Genomic DNA, 22,957 nt, shown 5'->3' on the forward strand with positions numbered 1-22,957 from the left:
AGTTTTACTAAGTTTCACCAGGCCTTTGCATGTAAGTCGTCATCATGTTCAGTCATCTGATGAGAAAAATCAGCCATGGCATATTACCTTAATTGTCAAACTCATCGTAAAAGCCCTCGTACGGCCCACTTTGATCTCAAGTGGGCAAAACCTGCAAAACTCCCCTTTGTGTCAGTGTGAACCAGTGGCGGTCCTAGCCTGTTTGGCGCCCTGGCGAACACTCCACCCGGACAACAAAATTGAAAAACCATATCCCAGACTGGCCCAGCCAATTCCAGTTTCCAACGATGACTACTGCAGCTACTTAGTTTTAATATTACTCTGATTATTTTGCGACCCAGAAAGACTAAACTTTTAACATATTTTCAGGCGAGAATGTAGCTGTGTAAACTTCAAATATCTGTGTTATTGTACTTACGTTATAATCAATCAGCTCCCTTTTGTCCACTTAAAATATGTTTTCAGAACTATTTTTGCATTTGATGCAATTTCAGCTGTCCTCTCGGCCCGATTACTCTTAAGAGAGACATTTTTAAAGTAAACAAGAATTTTTATAACTGCATAAATAAAGGATACATGAAAGTCACTGCCAAAAACTGATTGCGGCTTCTACCTTGTTACCGGAATGTTGTTTGTTGCTCAAGATGACTTGATATAATTCATGAGGGTTGTATTTGACATATGTTTCACATATTATAGACCAACAAGTTATTTTAGCAGTTTAAATACAAGCAATCAGTTTTTGGCAAATACCGGAAATCAGTTTTTGGCAGACAATCACTTTTTGGCACAACACCCCTGAATTTGGACACCCCGGACCTGTTGTCTGGCCGGACAATGCTAATGGTGACATTTAACTTATTTTATCCGATAAATAAACATTGTAAAATTCACGTTTTGTACATATATATATATATATATCTATATCTATATCTATAGATATAGATAGATATATACATACATACATATAAAAAAAACCCAAAACACCCAGCACGCCCCTGCGGGCGGTTTATCCTTCAAGCTCGGGTCCTCTACCAGAGGCCTGGGAGCTTGAGGGTCCTGCGCAGTATCTTAGCTGTTCCCAGGACTGCGCTCTTCTGGACAGAGATCTCCGATGTTGTTCCCGGGATCTGCTGGAGCCACTCGCCTAGCTTGGGAGTCACCGCACCTAGTGCTCCGATTACCACGGGGACCACCCGTTACCTTCACCCTCCACATCCTCTTGAGTCCCACAGGATCTTAGCTCGGTCATTCTCCACCACCCTTGGGGGGCATCTCCCATTTTGACCTCGGGACTTCCAGGTTATACTCGGCACAGATGTTCCTGTACACTATGCCGGCCACTTGGTTATGGCGTTCCATGTATGCCTTGCCTGCTAGCATCTTGCACCCTGCTGTTATGTGCTGGATTGTCTCAGGAGCATCTTTACACAGCCTGCACCTGGGGTCTTGCCTGGTGTGATAGACCCCAGCCTCTATGGATCTTGTACTCAGAGCTTGTTCTTGTGCTGCCATGATTAGTGCCTCTGTGCTGTCTTTCAGTCCAGCTTTGTCCAGCCACTGGTAGGATTTCTGGATATCAGCCACCTCCTCTATCTGCCGGTGGTACATACCGTGCAGGGGCCTGTCCTTCCATGATGGTTCCTCGTCTCCCTCCTCTTTCTTGGGTTTCTGCTGCCTGAGGTATTCACTGAGCACTCGGTCAGTTGGGGCCATCTTCCCAATGTATTCTTGGATGTTCGTTGTCTCATCCTGGACTGTGGTGCTGACACTCACCAGTCCCCGGCCCCCTTCCTTCCGCTTAGCGTACAGCCTCAGGGTGCTGGACTTGGGGTGAAACCCTCCATGAATGGTAAGGAGCTTTCTTGTCTTTATGTCGGTGGCTTCTATCTCCTCCTTTGGCCAACTTATTATACCAGCAGGGTACCTGATCACGGGCAGGGCGAAGGTGTTGATAGCCCGGATCTTGTTCTTACCGTTCAGCTGACTCCTCTGGACTTGCCTGACCCTCTGCAGGTACTTGGTGGCAGTGGCGGTCCTAGCCTGTTTGGCGCCCTGGGCGAACACTCCCTCTGCCCCCCCCCCCCCCCCCCCACACACACACAAAAACATATTAAGGATAAGATAAAACATATGAAGAGAGAGAGAGTATGCATTGTATGCGAACGGCTACCAAACAGCCATCATAATTCGTCATACAATGAGAACAGGACAAATCAACAATGACTAATTAATATTAAAATCTGTAACATAATGTATTGTTTGTAGTTTAGTCTGTTACTGTTGCTATTTTTACCATTTCTTCTTGGAGGAACTGTAACCCACATAATTTCCTTAGGGATTAAGAAAGTATTCTGATTGTTTCAGGATGACCTGCCATTATCCAATGACACATCTGCTTACCTGTATCTTTTGCTCGTTTCTCCTCCTCTCCTTTTCTCTTTTTTCTAAAATGAGCACCTGATGGCTTTGAACTTTTCTTGTCCATCTTCCATTGGTTTTAATTTTGCACTCCAGTATGAACACCCATCCCCCAACTTGAGGATCATCACAACATAACCTAATAGACCTACACCTTAGTTCACAGATTCACTTTGTCATAATGGGCTTGGATTTACAACATTATAAATGAAATGTGCTCTATTTGGAAGCAGCACGGCTTGTGTGTGAGACTTTAAATCATCAAACTATAAGTTTTAAATTTTAAATTGTTATTGATCCCTTTACCCCGAGTCCTAAGGTGTATATTTATTTTCTTACTCTTCTTATTTATTGTTTGTTTACTTGCACTGCTGTAACTGGAGCCTTGTCGTCTCTTCTCTGGACTCTATGTAGCGGAGATGACAATAAAGTTTACTTTGACTTCGGTAGTGAGCAGGCGCGCGGAGGGCTCTCGTGCTCACTTTTCGTGTATAGAATTTCGAAAAAACATCGGTGTAAATTATAAGTCTGTATCATTATGTCTGGTGTTTTGGTGTTTGTTGGTTTGTTTTTATTTTATTTTACTTTGCGAGTTGGTTATTAGATGCTGCTCCAGCCGGTCAGAAAATCCCCCGCCGCCCCGCCCTCTCCGCGCAAACGAAGGGCGCCGTTACTCCCAGCAAATGGGCGATAGAAAACCGATCGGTGCTCATGCCATTCCCAATATGCGCTGGCTGACGTCTGGGCAGCATGAGTACGATGCCCGTGATGCCGTCCCAGGCAACCGCCCGTGTCGCCCGTATCTAAAACCGCTACTGCTTGGTGGTTGCAGCTTTCCTAGTGGCCTCTTCATGGTTCCCATTCGCCTGCGGGATCCCCAGGTACTTGTAACTGTCCTCTATGTCTGCAATGTTGTCTTCTGGTAGCTCAATCCCCTCAGTTCTGACTACCTTCCCTCTCTTTGTTATCATCCGACTATACTTCTCCAGCCCCATCGCTGTATATCCTGGTAGTGTGGATCAGTGAATCGATGTCTCATTCACTCTTGGCATACAGCTTGATGTCATCCATGTACAGGAGGTGGCTGACAACTGCTCTGTTCCGTAGTCGGTATCCGTAGCCAGTCTTGTTAATGATCTCACTGAGGGGGTTCAGGCCTATGCAGAACAGCAGTGGGGACAGAGCATCTCCTTGGTAGATCCCGCACTTGATGGTGACTTGTGCTATGGGCTTGGAGTTGGCCTCTAGTGTTGTACTCCACATCCCCATTGAGTTCCTGATGAAGGCTCTTAGGGTCCTGTTGATCTTGTACAATTCTAGCCATTCCAGTATCCAGCTGTGGGGCATTGAGTTGTAATCAATCCAGGCAGTGCACAGGTAGGTCAGCCTGGTCTTGCAGTCTCGGCTGACTGTCCTGTCTACCAGTAGCTGAACTACTGGTCACTACTGGTGACGCCAGACCACCAACCTCTGACTCTCTCCCCCACCGATGTAGGAGCGGTGCTGAGCAGGATCAATGTCCACAAGGCTGCAGGTCCTGATGGCATCCCCGGTCGTGTTCTCAGAGCGTGTTCTGGGGAGCTTGCAGGAGTGCTGACAGACATATTCAACCTGTCCTTGGCCCACGCTGTGGTACCGGCCTGCTTCAAATCCACCTCCATCGTCCCGATACCCAAAAACTCCAACCCATCTAGCCTCAATGACTACCGCCCAGTAGCACTCACCCCCATCATCACTAAGTGCTTAGAGCAGCTGGTCCTAGCACACTTCAAATCCTGTCTTCCCCCCACCCTGGACCCCCACCAATTCGCATACCGCCAGAACAGGAGCACAGAGGATGCAGTCTCCATCGCACTGCACTCTGTCCTCTCACACCTGGACAACAACAACACCTACGCCAGAATGCTGTTTACAGACTTCAGTTCAGCGTTCAATACAATCCACCCCTCACAACTCATCAGGAAACTGACAGACCTGGGCATCAGTTCCCTCATCTGCAAATGGTTACTGGACTTCCTGACCAACCGCCCCCAACATGTCCGGCTGGATAACCACTGCTCATCTACCATCACAATGAACACCGGTGTACCACAAGGCTGTGTGATGAGCCCTTTCCTCTACTCCCTCTTCACCCACGACTGCAGACCTGCTGATGGTTCCAACACCATCATTAAGTTTGCAGATGACACCACGGTGATTGGCCTCATCAGTGACAACGATGAGGCCGCCTACAGGGAGGAGGTGGATCGTCTGGCTGAGTGGTGCGACACAAACAACCTGCTGCTTAACACCGAGAAGACCAAGGAGCTCATCGTGGACTACAGGAGGAATGCTGACCCACATCCACCCATCCACATTAAGGGGACGGCTGTGGAGCGTGTGAGCAGCTTCAAGTTCCTGGGAGTCCACATCTCTGAGGATCTCACCTGGACGACCAACTGCTCCAAGCTGGTCAAGAAGGCTCACCAGCGCCTCTTCTTCTTGAGGACTCTGAGGAAGAACCACCTTTCCTCAGACATCCTGGTGAACTTCTATCGCTGCACCATCGAGAGCATCCTGACCAACTGTATAACAGTCTGGTACGGGAACTGCTCCGCCTCGGACCGGAAGGCGTTGCAGAGGGTCGTGAAAACTGCCCAGCGCATCGCCGGAGCACCACTTCCTGCCATAAAAGACATCTACAGGAAGCGGTGTCTGAAAAGCGCTGGGAAAATCATCAGAGACCCCAGTCACCCATCACATGGACTCTTCACCCTCCTGCCCTCTGGGAGGCGCTACAGGAGCCTCCGGACTAAGACCACCAGGTACCAGAACAGCTTCTTCCCCACAGCTGTCAGACTCCTGAACTCTGCCTCCTGACATCTGACAGCCTCTGTAGAAATTATCCACACCCTCACTTATCTTAACTGCACTACTGTATAGCTCTGTGTAAATAATCATTCTGTACATACAATAATTTTTAACCTTACAACTGTTTACAACTTGCATAGTTCCCATTTCTGTATAACTGTATATCTCATATTTCTGTAAAGTTATTTATTTCATATTCTGTATAGTTTTTCATATTTATATCCTGTTCATATCCCTTTACATAGCTTGTACTCACTACAGCCTGTACATACCTATAGTTATAGAATATTCACAACATACTTCATACCGTGTACATTATAACATACCACAATAGACCCATTTCTGTAATATACTTACACATCTATATTATTGCTAATATATATTGTAATATATCTATATCACTAAAGCACTTCTGGATGGATGCAAACTGCATTTCGTTGCCCTGTACCTGTGCATGTGCAATGACAATAAAGTTGAATTCTATTCTATTCTATTCTATAACCACCACTATAACTGAAGTAATGTTGTTAAGTCCTTAAAGTCATATTCTTTTATTGTCATGACTGTATTTGAAGCTATTTTTATTTTTGTATGATACCTGATTTATATGGAATATGTCTGAAGTAAACTAAAGTCTAAAATACTTACGTAGTCATTTGTTTAATAGTAATTTAACATTATATAATTCACATATAAAATTATGAATTGTAATTTTAAATGGTTTAAAAGAATGTAGAATAGCATATGTAGGCAAGTATATTTCTCCTTTTGTTATTAAGAAGCAAAGACAAAAAGGAAAAAAGAAAGAAACAGGGCAGGGTTCAGTGGTTGAATCATCCGTCCCCACCAATGCCAAAACTAAATCTACACCCTTGGCTCTAATGCTCACTTTTCGCGTATAGAATTTCGAAAAAACATCGGTACAAATTATAAGTCTGTATCATTATGTCTGGTGTTTTCGTGTTTGTTGGTTTGTTTTTATTTTGTTTTGTTTTATTTTGCGAGTTGATTATTAGATGCTGCTCCAGCCAGCCAGAGAATCCCCCTGCCCCCGCCCCCCTCTCCTCCCTATAGGGGAGACCGGGGATAGTTGTAACGTGGGTCAGTTGTAACACTTCCAATTTCTCCAATCAGGGCTAAGTTTCAAATGACGTGACTCATCCTGTACATGCCCAATTCAGTTCTGCTATCACATGTGAAAAATCAGCACATTTTGTCAAACACAGACAATTTAACACACAAAAAAGTCATTTGTATGCCAAAAAGTAAGTTTTTCTACTTTATTTCAGTTTATAATAGCATTATTTGTATGCCTATGGGGATATATTCTGTGTAGGTCTTTAGTGCTAATGTTTTAGCTGTTGGCTGTATTGTTAGCTAGTTCATGGCTATATGAGTCTGGGTCAGTTGTAACAGCAACAGTCTGGGTTAGTTGTAACAATAATGCAGATGTTACAACTTACCACACTATTACTTTAACTTATATTAAACAAGTTGGGGCAACGACATCAGCAGAGAGAGGTTCACTGGTCGCCTTTGTATATGCGGTCAATGCCATTGGCAACACAATTCCTCCACTGTTTGTGTTCCCACACATACATTATGCAGACCACTGTGTCAGAGATGGACCAGTAGGAAGTATTGGTAGTGGAAATAAATCAGGATGGGTGCAAGAAACAGATTTCCTCATCTTTCTGAAGCACTTTGCAAACCACACCAAGGTCAGCCATGATAAAAAGTAATGGAATTGCAATGCTGGTGCACAACTACATTTTTTTCAGCTTCATTGTTATGTTCAAAAGTTGGTGCAAGAGTTGTAGGTTATAATGCCCACTGAGCCAATGAGGCCAAACTCAAGGAAGACCAACCAGAATTAATGAAATATTCAGTTGCAGAAAATTCCATAATTTGTCTTTTTTGGGGGGTTGGAATATGTTCAAAAGCTAGATTTATGCATTCTGTCACACACACACACACACACACACACACACACACACACACACACACACACACAGCTACATAAATGGCTCTAAGTGCATTCGTGTGTTGAATAAAAAAGATTACATGTTAATGTTTTGTTAGTACCCTTATTTCATTGTGTTACATTTCACCCCAGGATATGTTACAACTAACCCAGACTATGGGGTTAATTGTAACATTTCACTCTTTGTGTTTGAGACCATACCATGCAATGGGTAATTGTGCTGCAGAGAAAATAGCTGCACTATTTAATAGCAGAGACGTGTAAATACTTTGCATTAAATTTTGAATCCACTAACTTAAAAGAGCTCCAAGCTACAGACAGAAATCTCAAAAATGTTACAACTATCCCCGGTCTCTCCGCGGGGGCCCATCGCGTATAGGTGTAACGGAGAAACAGCCAATCAAATCGCAGCTTTTCAGGCATTGGAAAAAAAGGATTTTTTTCACGCTGAACCGTCTGAGCGCGGGTTCGAGTCCTGGTTGGGACAAAGGTTGTGTTACATTATCAAAAGTTTAACACCATTTTCAATTTACTTATTGTGGATAACATTTATTTTTCACTTTGCTTTTTCTTATTATTTGATTATCATTCTATTTATATCATAGTGTTTTGGCCTGTGGAGTATTATGTACCTATACTGTGTAAAGGAATATCTTTTATTTATATTTATGTATTATTCACATTATTTTATTGTACAATGCTTTGGTGCCACGGGATTTTAGCATGCCTCAATGTCTCACACATTCATGCTGCTAACAGAAGGTATCTCAGGAAGCTGGAAGCAGGCATTCACACGGGAAAAGTTCATCTTTTGTCTTCTCCACTGTAAGAGGAAGCAAGGGAGTGTGAACTTTTCTCTGGGGGAAGACCAAAGGTGTGAAAACAGCTGTGTACTGCCTTTTGGTTCTGTAGAAGGTGTTTATACCCAAGGCTCTGTTGGGTTTATTTAATGGAAAACTTTCACAACTGTAGTACATAAATAAGTACATAACTCAAAATAAACTGTATCATCACAAACCAGACATACTCTTCAGTTATGCAGACATCCAACTTTTAATACAAAGATTAAAGTTTAAACTATAATTCAGATACATTCTGTTGGCATAGAAAATTAAGCTTATGCATAATTTCAATAAGGAAGGTGTGTAATAAGTCATTTGTCTGCTTCCTGGTGGCTGCCAGTTTATATCTATTCCTTCTCCAGCAAACTCAGTACTTACATCATTACTTTATTCCAGTTATGCTCTTGCCTGCCTTCACCGAGCATGCCAGCCTCCACTCTGCATGCTTTAAATCTGTTGCTTTTCTGCTTCTGCCATTCTGCGTTTCAGATCCTCAGCCATGCAGCCCGCCTCCTCTCATTTCTCCTCCTCACCGTGGTCACTCAGAACCCTGTCCCAGCCTCCATCTTCATCACTACCAGCTTTTTGACTCTGGGTGTGGCTTGTGCAAAATCCTGTCACTGCTGAGATTTCTTCTGCTACGATGGGTCATTGGAGTCTAACTGCCTAACAGTTACATTTATTTCTGTATCTCAATAAATCATGTTCTGTTTTTCCACATGATCTCTCCTTATTGAACTGCTTTTGTAGATAAGCTTCAAGCCAGAAAGCAACAATGCCTAAACCAAAAATATTATCATCAGAAGTGAGAAAGTGTCTGGACTATCTCCAGCTGTGTTGCATGTATTAAAGATAACTTCAGACACTGTCTGGTTGTCATGTCTGAAACAGGCTGTACAGTCACACAGATAAAAGACAGCAGTCATGTTTCTAATATTACAAATCAACCAGAAAGATTATAAAGATAAAAGCTGTGAGACCCCACTAGAGAACGGATGGCTTGTTATCATTACATGAAGTGATTTAGAAATAATATGTAGGCAGAACACAATTTATTTACATTTTTATATTTACAATCAGTTTTTATTTATATAAACAAAATAAACATTACAAAACTAGAACTAAACTATATTATGTACAATATCAACAGTTTCTCCCCTATTTCCTTTTTTCTTCCACCCATCTTTGTCTCTCTGCCTCGTAGAAAGGAGACTCCTGAAACTCCTTCCAGGTCATCTCCTTGGCCATGCCCTTGTCCCTGTACAGAGAATGCACTTTTGAAGGGCAGTAGATATATTTCCCTGCCACTCCAGGGAAGCCTGTGTGAACATGTGGGCTATTTGGTCCCTGTTTCAGGTCCATGTGGCAGAACCTGCAGAGGCGGCCTGTTTGTTGGGTTTCTGGCCTTTTCCTCTTTTTCTCCATCCTTTCCTCTGACTTCTTCCTGGTAGCATCCAGTTCCCTTTGGAAAAAGTCTGTCTGGGCAAAATCCTCAAAGGGCATTTTAGGGTCAGTGATTCCCTCAGCAGCATAAGTTTGATGCACCTTGTTGGAACAATAGAAATAGCGCACAGGCCCTCTCTGGTAAAAATAATGGACGGTGGATCCATCTGTCTCATGTTGAGACTTGGGCTGTCCACAGGCAAGACAAGTCTTTGTCTGCCTTTTTTTCCCCTCAGGCTGCTGCTGCTGTGGCTGGTGTGGCTGCTGCTGTTGCCTTTCTAAAATGCCCTCCACAATCTTCTCTATTGACACTTGTGTCAGTGGTGTAGACAGGGCAGGGGAGGCGGGTTAAAGACGGCAGGCTCTATGGTGACTACAGGGACACTAGTGGTTTCACTGCCTTCAGTTAAAGAGTGCCACAGCTGCTGAGTCTCCAGAAGTTTTTCTGGGCTTATGTTCAACGATGAATTGGTGTTCAGAAGTTTTGCCAAGTGCTTCACATACCGGCATATGTGCACCTTGGATGTGGGATGCAGCAGGCTGTTGGGATCATTAGCAGAGCGATGGACCATGTCTGCATAATCTTGATCCACAAGCTTCAGCATGTCCTTCTTCCCACGGTACTTTTGCAACAGATCATCTATTGACGCTTTCATAGGTCATGTCCAGCGTGTGTGGTCCAGCACAAAAACCCGTCCACCTGTTTTTATAGGTCCAGTGCGAGCACTCCTTGGTGAGGCCCGCATCGGCAGAGGTAGAGCTTCAGAGATTTCTGGGAAACAATAGTAATAGTTACTCATATATCATGTAATGAACTAATAATAATAACGTACATATTATTATTATTAATAATAATAATAATAATAATAATAATGATAGTAATTACACAGAATTATTTAACAATACCTTATGTTAACTTACCCATGACTGTTGTAGGTTGCTGGGTGTCTTCTGATGCTAACTCCTGCTTTAAAAGTGCACCAGAGAAAGGGTGGGTGACAGGTGGTGCTGGTGTGGGAGATGCCACACCAAGCGGTGCCAGGCTGGAGAAGGGTCCCGCTGCTGGAACCTGAAGTTGGGCAGCCACAGGTTTTGGAACAGAGGATGGGGGCTGAAGGGCAGCCGGTTCATCTTTTCTCAGAGTTTTGTGTTTGTCCCAGTTCAGAGGGACTGGACGGCAGCCTGGCTCTCTGTATTCAAGCCCAAATCGCTCTCCAGTGTCTCTGTCAGAGAGGTGAAGTGCAGGGTACTTCTCCTGACCAGTCACTCTTCTGGAGGCTGCATTCAACTCCACCACTAGAGCCGGATCAAAAACAGAAGGGAGAATGACACCTGGCTGCTTAAGGTCCACCAGTCTTTGGTAGTTCCATCGTGCCACCCCTGTCATGCCCTGGGCCTGGAATAGTTCAGTGGAAACGTGAGTCCCGGTGATCCACTGGGCCTGGTGGAAATGATAACCCTCCTGCTGTGAAGTGCCTCGGATAGGAATCCAGATGGGGACCTTGGCACCTTCACCAGGGACATGGTTAAGCTGAAGAGTCCCACTGTACCTAAACATTACACCCTCTGAGAGTTCAGGGTCACTTAGGCAGCCACGCAGAATGTGCACTCTCTGAATGCGCCACGTCTTCAGCATGGATGGCTTGAAGAGTGGGATGTTGTTGGGGTCTGTGGCCAGGTGAAAATGGTTCAGGACCTTTTCCACTCTGTTCAGCAGCTCAGTGGGTTGTGGTATTTGGATCCTGCAGTGCTCCCTTATGTGTTGCTTTGTGGGATTAGCAGGATGGATGCCACAGAACTTATAAGCATCCTGGAGCCTCTTCAGGTCCGCCTGATCAACTACTGAGAATGCAGCAGAGAGAAGCTGGCAGAAAGTGCTGAACAGAGGATGATGCTCAGAGGTACACTCCCGCGAAAATCGCCTCAGGCAGTGGAACAGATCCAGTTTTACAATAATGTTCTTATTGTAATGGGTTCGAGAGGCACAGCTGTTTGCCACTGGTCCAGATGTGGCCGCAGCAACAACAGCAGGAGTGGTTTTCCAGGCATCCCACGATAGATTTTCCCCAGGGATGCAGTCTGGGATCTTAAATGGAGCACAGCAATCCCTAAATGTAAGAAATACAAATACATGTAAGTATATGGAATATTATGTGTGTGCATCAAATTGATCTTATAAAGAAAAACTCAGTTTTCCAGACAGAAAAGCAGTTTGAATGACAACGATGATTATGGTTTTTACCTGTCCACCCAGTGGTAGCCGGCCTTTTCCACTCCTGCATCACTGTACCTCTTGGCCATTCCCTGGTACATGGGCTCCAAGGACCTTTCTGTCTCAGACTGAACCATGACCCACGAAACAATCAGCCAGTTTTCATTCATTATGGAATAACTGGACATGACCCCAGATGCCAGCGTGACTTTTCGTGCCACCTTCCTGGTGTGGTCAGACCTGAAAATGTGGCCAAAAGTGCCCTGGAGGAGTTTGGATATGGCTGGATGTTGACGTCGGAATTCGTCGAGCAGGCAGTCAGTCAGATAATGGCTGGACACAGAGACGCCACACCAGGCATGTGGGTCTTCATAAGACCTGAACTCCTGTGGCTTATTTTCCTTCCTCAGAAACTGCCCAATGGTCCTCTGTCCATGTGCTCCTGCCTCAGAATCCCAGACCGATTCTGTGGCATGGAGGTACGCCAGGTGAGCTCGCTCGTACTTGAGGTGCATAAGTTCATTTATTTGGTTTGCCATGTCTGCTGGAGATTTGCCAGTCCTCCTGAGCTCATCCATAACAGACTTGCAGATGGCCTTTTTGTATGTGAGAAAAGCAGGGAGAAGGTTGGTAAACCTTTTGGGCAGTTTCTCCAGCCATCGTGGATTGTCAGCAAACCAGTTCCTGCGACAAGCCCTGCAGCAGAGTCGTGAGGACAGGATGTAATACTGACCACTGGTGCCAACAATTACTCGTGGCCTGCCCACACCAGCAGAGACCACTTGTGAACGAAAGCAACCATGGAGACATGGCAAGATATAATTGTTTCTTAACCTGACCATGATAGCACTCTCAGGTTTCCAAATAAAGAAGGGGTGGAGCTGGAAGAAATTTGGGGATGGAAGGTCAGCCACTGTATCTATGAGCTCAGGCTGTGGAGGGAGACGCCAGAGTGAAATCGCGTTCCCTGCGTGACGCACTGGTCGAGACCCAGGCCACAGTCCAAGGTCCTGAAGCTCAGTCTTCATCCACAGCTTCTGGTGCGGAGAACAATTCCAGCTGCTGAGGTCGTGCTCATAACCAGCCACTGGAACTGGAACAGCTGGCTGAGCTGAAGGAGCTAGGATTGAAACATAAATATTTGACAAAACAGTGTTACTCTTACATTGTTTCTGTTGGAATACACAGAAAAAAAATAAAAGACATGGTGTATACGCTCACCATCTTCACTGCTGTCTTCAAAAGTCAGCACTTTGCGCACAGATGTGGAAGCAGCATCTGTAGTGGGTCCTGAAACAAATGAATGCAGTCATTCTGTAATTCATTTGTTCAAATTATGAGCAAGATGACAAAATGTAACGTGAGCGTGAATAATATTCTATCATTAATGATCTATGCATTAAGCAGATGTTTAACTGAACATCAACTGTAAATGAAAATAGGATCAGGACCAGGATTTGACTCAGGCCCTTCTGTTTGACTGACCTGTGGTCTCCTTTAATAGAAATGCCAGCTCCTGTGGGAGGGGCACAGGTGACTTCCTCTTCACACCTGAGGCTGCACCTACAGGTATAGTAATAGAAAAGAGTAATGGAAACATTTTTTTACTCTAGACACAATAAACAGAACATTTAATTATATGAAAAACATTACAGTTGTTTTGTACCATCGGCTGATGATGCCTGAGGTTCAGCAGTTGTACTGGACGGTGGTATGGACAGTGCAGCAGATGGAACTACAACAGGAAAACGTGTCAGCAACTTCATAATTTACACTGTATGTGAGTGTTGCTGTTAGTAGGAACTCACACATCCATACTCTTACTTCTCCTGTTTCTCATTGCAAAACAAATGTAATATATTTATATGCAACAGAAATGCCAAACCAAATCATTTTAACCTCTTCACATCGAAGCAGGAGGAGCAGTATAAGTCAGTGAACAACATGCATTCAGGTGTTAGTAACTACTGCTACTTGATTTGTTTTTAACACATTCATAGAGAACAAGAACACATACTCACCCTTTGTGGTTGGTATCAATTCATGATGGTAGGTATCAATTCATAGTCCTTAGGACAGTTAGCATAATGCCAGCATACAACTATACTATTAGAGGAACATCGCCAGAACGTGGCCAGAACACACAAAAACAAGAACAAGACAATATATAAAAGTTCAAGTTCAGGCTCAGCTTTGGAGAGCAATTCATGTAAAACTATTGTACTCCAGTTCTGAAACCTTTCATTTGAAAACCTGTGTTTGCTCCTGAAGATCCTCTGGGTGTGGACCCTTCTGCTGCTGCTGGCACAGTGACTAGTTATGCAGAGACAGAGGACAGAGGCATATGAGATGTAAACAGACTTAGCCATTATCAAGTCTGACGTTTAGTAATAACGCAGTACTTACAGCTCTGCATGTGTAGTTTTGCAGGTGAGATGCTCAGCATTGCATCCTCCAGGTCTTTATCCTCATCCATCCCTATAATGCAGGCAACAATTAGATAAATATATACTGAACTTATTTCACATCAACAACATTATTAAAATATTATTAAAACAACTTACCCAGGGGTTTAGTTGGAGCGTTTGTGGAAGCAGATGCAGACTGCTGCTTCTTCCGCAGGTACTGCTGCAGCTTATGCATCCGTGTTCCTTGACTGCAGCTCTTCCTCATGATAAAGTCTGCATAGCCATCTCCTCTGCTGTCCCAAATCTCTTTCCATGTGCTCTTGGCTCGTGAGCCAAAGCCAACCAGCTGATCATCCTCAGAGGCTTCTGCAGCAACACTCACTCTGCTGGCCTTGTAGTCCAGAAGAGTTTTTATCTCTGTAAAGCTGAGGGCATACTGTACAAATGAATGCAAGCTCTCCTTGCCATGCCCTGCTTCCACAGAGGTCCCTGCAGCCTCTTGCTTCTGGAGATCTTTGATCAGGTACGTGGTGTACCCGACATCATTCTCCAGAAGCCACCGGAAAGATTTCCCTTTATACTTTCCAAACTGCAGGATGTACTCTCCCTGCACTTCCTTCATGTCAGAGGCATCCCCTCCTCTCTGATAGACGACAGTGAGAGCATTCTGACGTACAAGGTCCTCCCTCATAGGTGCAGACTTGTCCTGCAGTTTGGGGTCATTTTTAATCCGTCGAGCTTCTTTTGACGGGTCCTGGAGAAGGTATCCAAGTGGCCCCTTGCGGAACACCACAGAGATTTTCCCTGGATATGGCGCAACTTTCTTGTGCATCTTGAAATGCAGTGAAAAAATAAACAATTATATTAAACTAAATTGACTAGTGGGCATTGCTCATGTTAGTGAGATATCAAGACTGTCGTATAGATAAGAGTACTGACCATTACAACATGAAGGCAATACAAATTTTTAAAAAATGCAGCTTCAGTCATTTAGCATGTCATCTCATAACAAGCCATTTATCGATTATTTAATTATACCACATTATAGTAGTGTCAGCGTCACAGCAGTCAGAAACCTACCAAGTTTATTTAACCGTAAAACATGCCAATGGAACACGCAATTTATTTAAGGAGCAGGTTCATTCATGATTTACCGTGCCACTTTACAACAGCGGATAAACTCCCACCGTCTTTAACCGAGCGATGGATGCTTCGTAAATGCAATCGCAACACGTCTATTACCTGTAATGTACACCTGTAAATTTATTCTGTAGGTTTACTCTTATTTCAAACGACATTTCTTACCTTTGATCAATGAGCGAGGATCGTTGAGATGTGATGCGAGCGGTGCGTTACTTGTTTTGTCTCCCGAAATTTAAAAGTGGAGATTTTTAAAAATTGCCGCCGCATCTCAAGCTCGCAACAGCGCCGGAAGACCGTAGTGGCCAAAAATATATTACATCCGTAGTGGTTTAGCACTACCATAGAGAATGAATGGGAAACGGTTTAGGCCGTTTAGCTAAACAATCCCAGGCTCAAGCAGCAGGCGCACCTCGCAAACGGAGGGCGCCCTTACTCCCAGCAAATGGGCGATAGAAAACCGATCGGTGCCTATGACATTCCCAATATGCGCTGGCTGACGTCGGGGCAGCATGAGTACGAGCAATTTTTTTTTTTTTTTTTTGCCGATGCCGGTGATGCCGCCCCGGGCAACCGCCCGTGTCGCCCGTATCAAAAACCGCTACTGCTGATGCGTGTATTCAAAGGCACGACACACACACACACACACACACACACAAACTCAAATGTAACATATCTATTGAATCATGTGTTTGATTCTGTCCATAGTAGAGCTGACGGACGGATGAGTCACAGTTTTACAGATAATGAAAAGGGTGCTCGGCCATTTAAAACAAACAAAGGCGATCGTCTAAACTTCATAAAGAGTTAACCACTGAAGACTTTTACAATGGAAAATGATGGAATTATCTGTTGAACTGTTACAAGTCTGATGTTTGATGTTCATTTATCCTGTTTCATTTTTCTACAGTAGACTTATTCGCAATCGTGCTTATGTTTGAATATTTTTTGTACTTAAAAAATAAATAAATAATTCTTGGCGGGACAAAAAGCACGTGTTGGACACTTTGCTACCCGTGTCACATAACGGTAATTTCGTAAAACACGATCAAACATTAAAACGTGTACTAATGTTTATTAGCAGGAAGCCTGAGCTCCCCGAAAATGGAAAACTAAGACTAAGACACGAGCAGGCGTGTAATGTCCCACGGAGCATGGTGGTGGCCTGCGGGGAGAAGGGGCCTGACGTGTGCTGCTTATTTGCATTATTGTTGTGTTCAAACTGGATGAAATGTCAGCAGAACCACAGCCCCACCCTTAAAATATGCAGGGTGGTGTAACGCTGGCTGCATCATTCCGCTAAGTCAGTGATGCCCGATCGATGTCAGCTTCATCTATTATCTCGGTTTTTCTCTACCGTGGAAGGGGAAAGAAGAAGAAGAAATACGGATTTTTCTAACTGCACATTTTCATCAGTCATGTTTCCGGTGGTTTCAGACATTTCGCAGATACAATGACAATTAAAGCTGCAAGCAGCGATACGAGGGCCCTCGCACCCCAGCACGTCGAGCCAAGCCCAACACCTAAAACCAGTGCGTCCGATCTGATGTCACATTGATGGACTTCATGCATTTAACCACCAGCTAACATTTCATCTAATTCAACCATTATTATAGTCATCCCACTAGGTGGCGCTCTAACCATTACTGACAAATGGCATGAAAAACATTTCCGAGCTCAAGTCTCATCACGCCTGCGACCTTTGGGAGAGATTGGACATTGTGTTTTTGAGTGACAGCAGATTACTGCTTTTTGGCGAGCGATTGAAACTCCACGTGCCGCCATTACCACCCCGTTTCCCTGAACGTAAAAAGCTTCGCAATTTAACATCACAAAGGTCTTTAGATTCCACACACTGGAGATTGGGTCAATATGATGAAATCCCTTGGAGGAGTTCGTCAAAGTATGAGGCCTGAAAAGAGGGGAAAATGTCGCCAAATTTACACATTAATTTTAAAATGGCTGACTTCCTGTTGGATTTGGGATATTGCTCCAAGAGACTTTTTTGTACATCTTGTTATCTCCTATAAGCTTCCCAGGTTCCAGACTCATACATAAAACACAGAGCAGGAGCTGTTGTTTTGAAAATTTGTAGGGGGCGCTGTGGAGCCATTTTGCGCTATTAAATAAAAGTGATGATATAACCAGAAAGCCCTCATCACATTGGAGGTGTGGGCCAAATTTCAAAACTTTTCAAAACTTTCCAAGCCCCTCAAAAGCCACTTCATCTTTCATGGTGAACTGCGTTGCCACCAGGGTGCGCTGTTCAGTTTAAACTCACAATTTTCTCACTGAAGCATCACGAGGGACTGATGTGGTTATTAGATGCTGCTCCAGCCGGTCAGAGAATCCCCCTGCGCCCCGCCCCGCCCTCTCCTCCCTGTGCCGCAAGCAGCAGGCGCACCTCGCAAACGGAGGGCGCCCTTACTCCCAGCAAATGGGCGATAGAAAACCGATCGGTGCCTATGCAATTCCCAATGTGCGCTGGCATGACGCCGGGGCAGCATGAGTACGAGCAATTTTTTTTTTTTTTTTGCCGATGCCTGTGATGCCGCCCCCCCAACACGATGGCGCCCCGGGCAACCGCCCGTATCAAAAACCGCTACTGGGGGCTGTGATGTAAATTATCTGTCTAAATATGCACACGATGTCATGGTCTGGCCTGTGGCGAGAAACTAAACACAAGCAGCTTCAATATTTCCCGTTGTTACTTTTTGGCTGAGTCCCAAATGCATTTCAGAGAGACCGAGTGACTCACCGTGGGACGAAAAGAAGAGTAAAGCACAGACAGCAAACCGGTTCATACATGCACATGAACCGGTTTGCTGTAAATTTCCAAGCTGTTGTGGACATATGAAAGTTGGACTAACACGTTTAAGTCACGACTGTTTGTTGTGAAACTGCTGAATTTTAACTTCATTCATGCAGAGCTAAAATTCATTATCGAAATGTATTTACTCATTCACAGCATTGTTTAAAGTGAAAACAATTAACGGGACGTTTTGATGGCAGAGGGGCATGCTGGGAGATATTTTTGTACTTTCTGACCTTTCACCCTTTGATCTGTCGACGTCATACCAAACAACCTGTTGTCTGGCCTTTTCTCTTATTCTTAGCTTGACTTCTGTTTGTTTCTTAAATCAGTTTTCCACATTTCCATGTAACTATTTTTTGTTTTGTTTTTTTAAGGTACTTTATTTATTTGTTTCATTTATTATTTAAAAAAATAATATTGCCAGATTTCTGGCGAAAAGGCAAAGGCGACACTCAGGAAGACACGAAAACATGACACAGACACGATCAAACATTAAAATCTTAGATATTTATTGGCAGAAAAGCTGATATTTACATCTTATAAAACTTATAAACTACAGGAACAGGAAGTGCGGCTAAAGCAAGGAGCGAGATACTAAAAAAAAAAACCCATAAAAATGTATCACAGCATCACAGCAGAGGTGTTTGTGTAGAAATCACACACACACACACACACACACACACACACACACACACACACACACGCTTCAGTTATCCGATGAACGTCCCTCTGTCAGAGCCTCTCTCAGTGAAAGGTGTCTTCTCCACGTCACTGGCAGTTCTTCCATCAGCGCCTCCAGGTGTGGATCCTGATCTGCGGGACTTCCTCCTCCAAACCAACCACACAGCAGCAGCAGCAGCAGAGAGCAGCAGGGTTATGCCAGCTGTGATGATGATGGGAGTGACACAAGCTGCCGTGTGTGTCTCGGCTTCACGTGTGGGCTGCAGAGAGACAAACATGAAATAATGTGAGACCCACTGCGCTGACAGCTGTGATGTGCTTCAGTGTTTAGCAGTGAGGTGTACTTACGGGAGCAGAGGTGCTGCTGCTGATGGTGCTCCTCTCACTGACAGTCACTCTCACAGCTGCAGGACTGCCCCGCTTTCTCCACTCCCCCCTCTGTCTGCTGCCTTTCTTAACACAGCAGAAGAAGTCACCTCGGTCCTCCAGCTGGACCCGCTCCACCGTCAGTGACAGGTCTCCCAGTACAAACCAGTCAAACCTCACAGACACTCTGCCCTCGAACCCAGTCCCATATATGAGCTCCCCGGAGGAGAGGCTCTGCTTCAGCACCAGCTCTCCGTCTCTTTCCCACACAACAGAGCCCACGGAGTCCCCCACGGTGTGGAAATAACACGGCAGCGTGAGCGTGTCTCCTTCAGGCACAGAGAGGTTGTTGTTGGAGATGATGAGGACCTCCAGATGGATGGTGGTGACAACCTGCCCGGCGCAGGTGAACTCGTAGTAGCCTTGATCGTTGTAGTTCACACGGGTTAGCAACAAGCTGCCCGTGGAGCTGTGCTCCACCCGCTCTCTGTAGCTCTCTCCCGGGATCCAGACACCGTTTACCAGCTGGGCCACAGTCCGAGGACTGTCATCCCTCAGCCGGTAGATCAGACTGAATTCCTGCGCTTCACACTTCACATCTGCTGATAACTCTACAGACTCTCCCAGGATCGCCGGTTTTCCACAGCAGCCAACAAAAAGCACACAGAGAGCAAAAAAGACGGAGACTGCAGCACCCGACATCGTAGGTCAGGAAGGATGAGTTCAGTGCTGAGAGAGAATGAGAGTGGAGGCTATTCAGCGTGTGGTGTGAGCGCTCTGTGAGCGCCTTATGCTTAGGATACTGTCAGAGGGAGTGGCTTATTTCCTTAGAGCCACTCCCTCTGGGCAGTGAGCGCAGATCAGAGAGCGGGAGTGGCTCTCAGAACCTAAAGGGACACACCTGTCAGAGTTTAACAGTGAGTATTGAGAGATTGTCTGGATGTGTTTGGTAATAATGGAACTATTTTAATAATTTCCCGAGACTCGAGGCTAAAATTAGGACATTGCATTAGTGTGCTGCTTATTTGCATAACTGTTGTGTTCAAACTGGATAAAACTTCAGCAGGACCACAGCCCCACCCTTAAAAGATCCTGGACAGGGTGGTGTAACGCTGGCTGCATCATTCCGTCAGTGATGCGTGATCGATTTCAGCTTCATCTATTATCTTGTTTTTCTCTTCCCTGCAGGAGAAAGAAGGAGAAGAAATACCGGGACTCTTCTAACTGCACATTTTCATCAGTCATATGTGCGGTTATCTTAAGAGAGAAAGTCAGGTGATATAAAATTGTAAAACACTAGCAGACATTCAGAGGAGGACGTGATCCTGAACAGTCGGTCATAGCGGATGTTAAGTGCTGTCAGTGGCGTAAACTCATTTGGTTCTGTATTTCTACTGATAATAAATACGCTCATCGAAGCTTTAATATAAAACCTGAAATTCAACATTCCCTTGGGCGGCGTGATGTGGTGATAACACTACGTGCTCCTGACGGCTGACAAATATGAAAGGGGGAAATATGTTCGTGAAAGAATGAGTCAGATTCAACACTTAACGTAGCCACAGGAACCGCAGGTTTGTGTACATGAGGAAAAAAACTATCCAACAGACTGTTTAAAAAATATTGTCAATCTCTGTGTGTAGGAACTGTGACACAGACACAATACTGACACAGTATCTGTGACAAATACTTTTTTTCCTAAACGAAACAACAACTTTGCCCTTATAAATATGAAACAGTAAGTTTGAGTAAGTTGCCAAATGAAATGTTTAAATTATTTAAATAATCAGCAAAAAAAAGGTTTATCTTTTACACCAGTGTCGCTGCCACAACTTTGTTAAACCGGTCTCATTCAGAGGATTAACAGTCAAATTATTTTTAAAACAACCACAAGATCTTTAAATAAAAAAAAAAAAAAAATTCATGTTGTAAAACTGCCTTCCACCTGGTTTCGGAAGCAATCTGCAGTTTACAGGGGTTTTCTAACTCTGACATTATCTGCTGTTTGGCACATCTCACTGATGTCTCTGCTTTCGATGAAGCCATTTTCATACGTCTCGCTCTCAGAAGGAGGCAGTTTAGCGTGGCTGTGGTTGGGGGACGCAGACAAACACAAATCCATGCATCGCTTTGTGTTTACAAGCGAACACATACAAGTTGCTTTAATATGTTTAAGTCACGGTTGTGTCTCGTGACTAACTTTATTTAGACTGCTGCCCTTTCATTTACCACTGGCGCGCGAGCACACACAAACAGGTTACTTAACACAGAAAGGAACGCGAGTTGTTTATTGAACTAACCTGTACGTGAAACAAGTCAAACAATCCGGACACACCCGAGTGTACCTGCCTGATGCGTGTATTCAGCGGCCCCAGACGTGCTGCCAATCATGTGTTGGATTCTGTCCATAGTAGAGCTGACGGACGGATGAGTCACAATTTTACAAATAATGAAAAGAGTGCTCGGGTGTTTAACCCTAGAACACTATCGCCGGGTGATTTACACCCGAGCAAATACATTTACATGATTTCTTTCTCCTGCAGCTGTTAGCGTGTCGAGGAGCCTGTGCCTTCACCAGGGAAGTCTCAAATTTCCCAGGAATGGGTGGACCAAAGACCAGCTTTCCAGAGTCATTATTTTGTTTTAGGAGGTTTATTTTTCATTTTGTTAGACATGGCACAGTTGAAAGTAAAAGAAGACCACTCTAATTTGTCATGTGTTGTCATATTTTGATATATTTGATTACTTTTTATTGGTTATATTATATTGGGTAAAAATCACCCGGCATTAGTGATTGTGTTACTATTTATAGCGATAGTGTTCTAGGGTTAAAACAAACAAAGGCACTCGTCTAAACTTCATAAAGAGTTGACTCCTGAATTACAGCCGCACTAAAAATGGAAAATAATGGAATTTTTTTTACAAGCATACACATACAAGTTGCTTTAATATGTTTAAGTCACGTGACCAATTTTATTTAGACTGCTGCCCCTTCATTTAACACACACACACACACACACACACACACACACACACACACACAAAGGATGGAAAGTTCTCTACTGCTGGTCAAGTCTCTGTGTGCCTCTATCTCAGCTATGACTCTGATTTTGATAGGATCAGCGAGGGGCAGAGAGACTTTCTAACACACAATCACTGAACAAGACTCACAGCTAAGTTTCAGTAAAAGGACTAGATGTTACAATCCCTGGTTTAAATGGAGAAATCTTGAGGGATGGCTGTTATTAGGAAAGGCAGTGCAGAAACTTTACCAGCAGCGCACATCATTGTGTGCCTCAACTTTCGGTCTTTTACCCAGGCTAATCTGCCATTTTTTCTTCCTTGGTTAGGTTTAGGGATTAGTGATCTGATCTAGATTATCATATTAAAATTTGGGACACATCATCAGTAGTGGACCTTGGATTCATCGGGTGTTTCGGCCATTATCACTAGACACCGTCATCCAAAGAGGCCCTGCCAGGGTTGATCAGGCCCCAGAGTGTGTCACTGGCAAAGTGATGTCAGCCCTCTTTAGTCATAACCAGTGACTGGTCCTCTCAGCAGTGTTAGCTAATTCTCTTATAGCCTGCTGTTGCACCTGTCCTCTGATCCCAATCTCTCTAAGCAGTTTGGCTGTTGTACTGGCAACAAAGCCCTCCCATGGTACCGTCAGCTCAGTGACATACACATTAGACCAAAAGGACGAGGTCTGGTCGCAGAGTAGTTGTTACAATCTCTGTGGGGAAAAGTAGCCTTTGATCCAAGTGCACTTGCATCTGCCAATCCCTGGCAACC

At 44.4% G+C, this 22,957-nt stretch overlaps 2 protein-coding genes across 2 annotated transcripts; both read right to left on the reverse strand.

Annotated features, from left to right (window-relative positions):
- Positions 1-8,948: 8,948 nt before the first annotated feature.
- On the reverse strand, positions 8,949-15,683 carry LOC106097756 (uncharacterized). Its single transcript, XM_019352797.2, has 10 exons — positions 15,466-15,683; positions 14,317-14,992; positions 14,159-14,230; positions 14,006-14,065; positions 13,419-13,487; positions 13,238-13,315; positions 12,974-13,042; positions 11,783-12,872; positions 10,462-11,648; positions 8,949-10,312 (listed from the first exon to the last, which is right to left on the reverse strand). Exons 2-10 carry the CDS (start codon positions 14,990-14,992, stop codon positions 10,200-10,202), a joined length of 3,414 nt encoding a protein of 1,137 aa, XP_019208342.1. The 5' UTR covers positions 15,466-15,683; the 3' UTR covers positions 8,949-10,199.
- A 2,919-nt stretch (positions 15,684-18,602) lies between these two features.
- On the reverse strand, positions 18,603-19,896 carry LOC102078389 (hepatocyte cell adhesion molecule-like). Its single transcript, XM_005464056.4, has 2 exons — positions 19,145-19,896; positions 18,603-19,056 (listed from the first exon to the last, which is right to left on the reverse strand). The coding sequence occupies exons 1-2, from the start codon at positions 19,862-19,864 to the stop codon at positions 18,826-18,828; spliced, it is 951 nt and encodes a 316-aa protein (XP_005464113.1). The 5' UTR covers positions 19,865-19,896; the 3' UTR covers positions 18,603-18,825.
- Positions 19,897-22,957: the final 3,061 nt, after the last annotated feature.

The sequence above is a fragment of the Oreochromis niloticus genome, linkage group LG3 (assembly GCF_001858045.2).
Source record: "Oreochromis niloticus isolate F11D_XX linkage group LG3, O_niloticus_UMD_NMBU, whole genome shotgun sequence".
Lineage (NCBI taxonomy): Eukaryota > Metazoa > Chordata > Actinopteri > Cichliformes > Cichlidae > Oreochromis > Oreochromis niloticus.

Excerpts from the sequence above, each read along its gene's own strand:
- LOC102078389 (XM_005464056.4), bottom strand. The coding sequence starts at position 19,864 with ATGTCGGGTGCTGCAGTCTCCGTCTTTTTTGCTCTCTGTGTGCTTTTT. Across the intron at positions 19,057-19,144 it reads GCAGCAGCACCTCTGCTCCC|CCCACACGTGAAGCCGAGAC; the intron begins GTAAGTACACCT and ends GTCTCTCTGCAG.
- LOC106097756 (XM_019352797.2), bottom strand. The coding sequence starts at position 14,992 with ATGCACAAGAAAGTTGCGCCATATCCAGGGAAAATCTCTGTGGTGTTC. Across the intron at positions 12,873-12,973 it reads TGAAGACAGCAGTGAAGATG|CTCCTTCAGCTCAGCCAGCT; the intron begins GTGAGCGTATAC and ends TTTCAATCCTAG. Across the intron at positions 11,649-11,782 it reads GGCTACCACTGGGTGGACAG|GGATTGCTGTGCTCCATTTA; the intron begins GTAAAAACCATA and ends TCTTACATTTAG.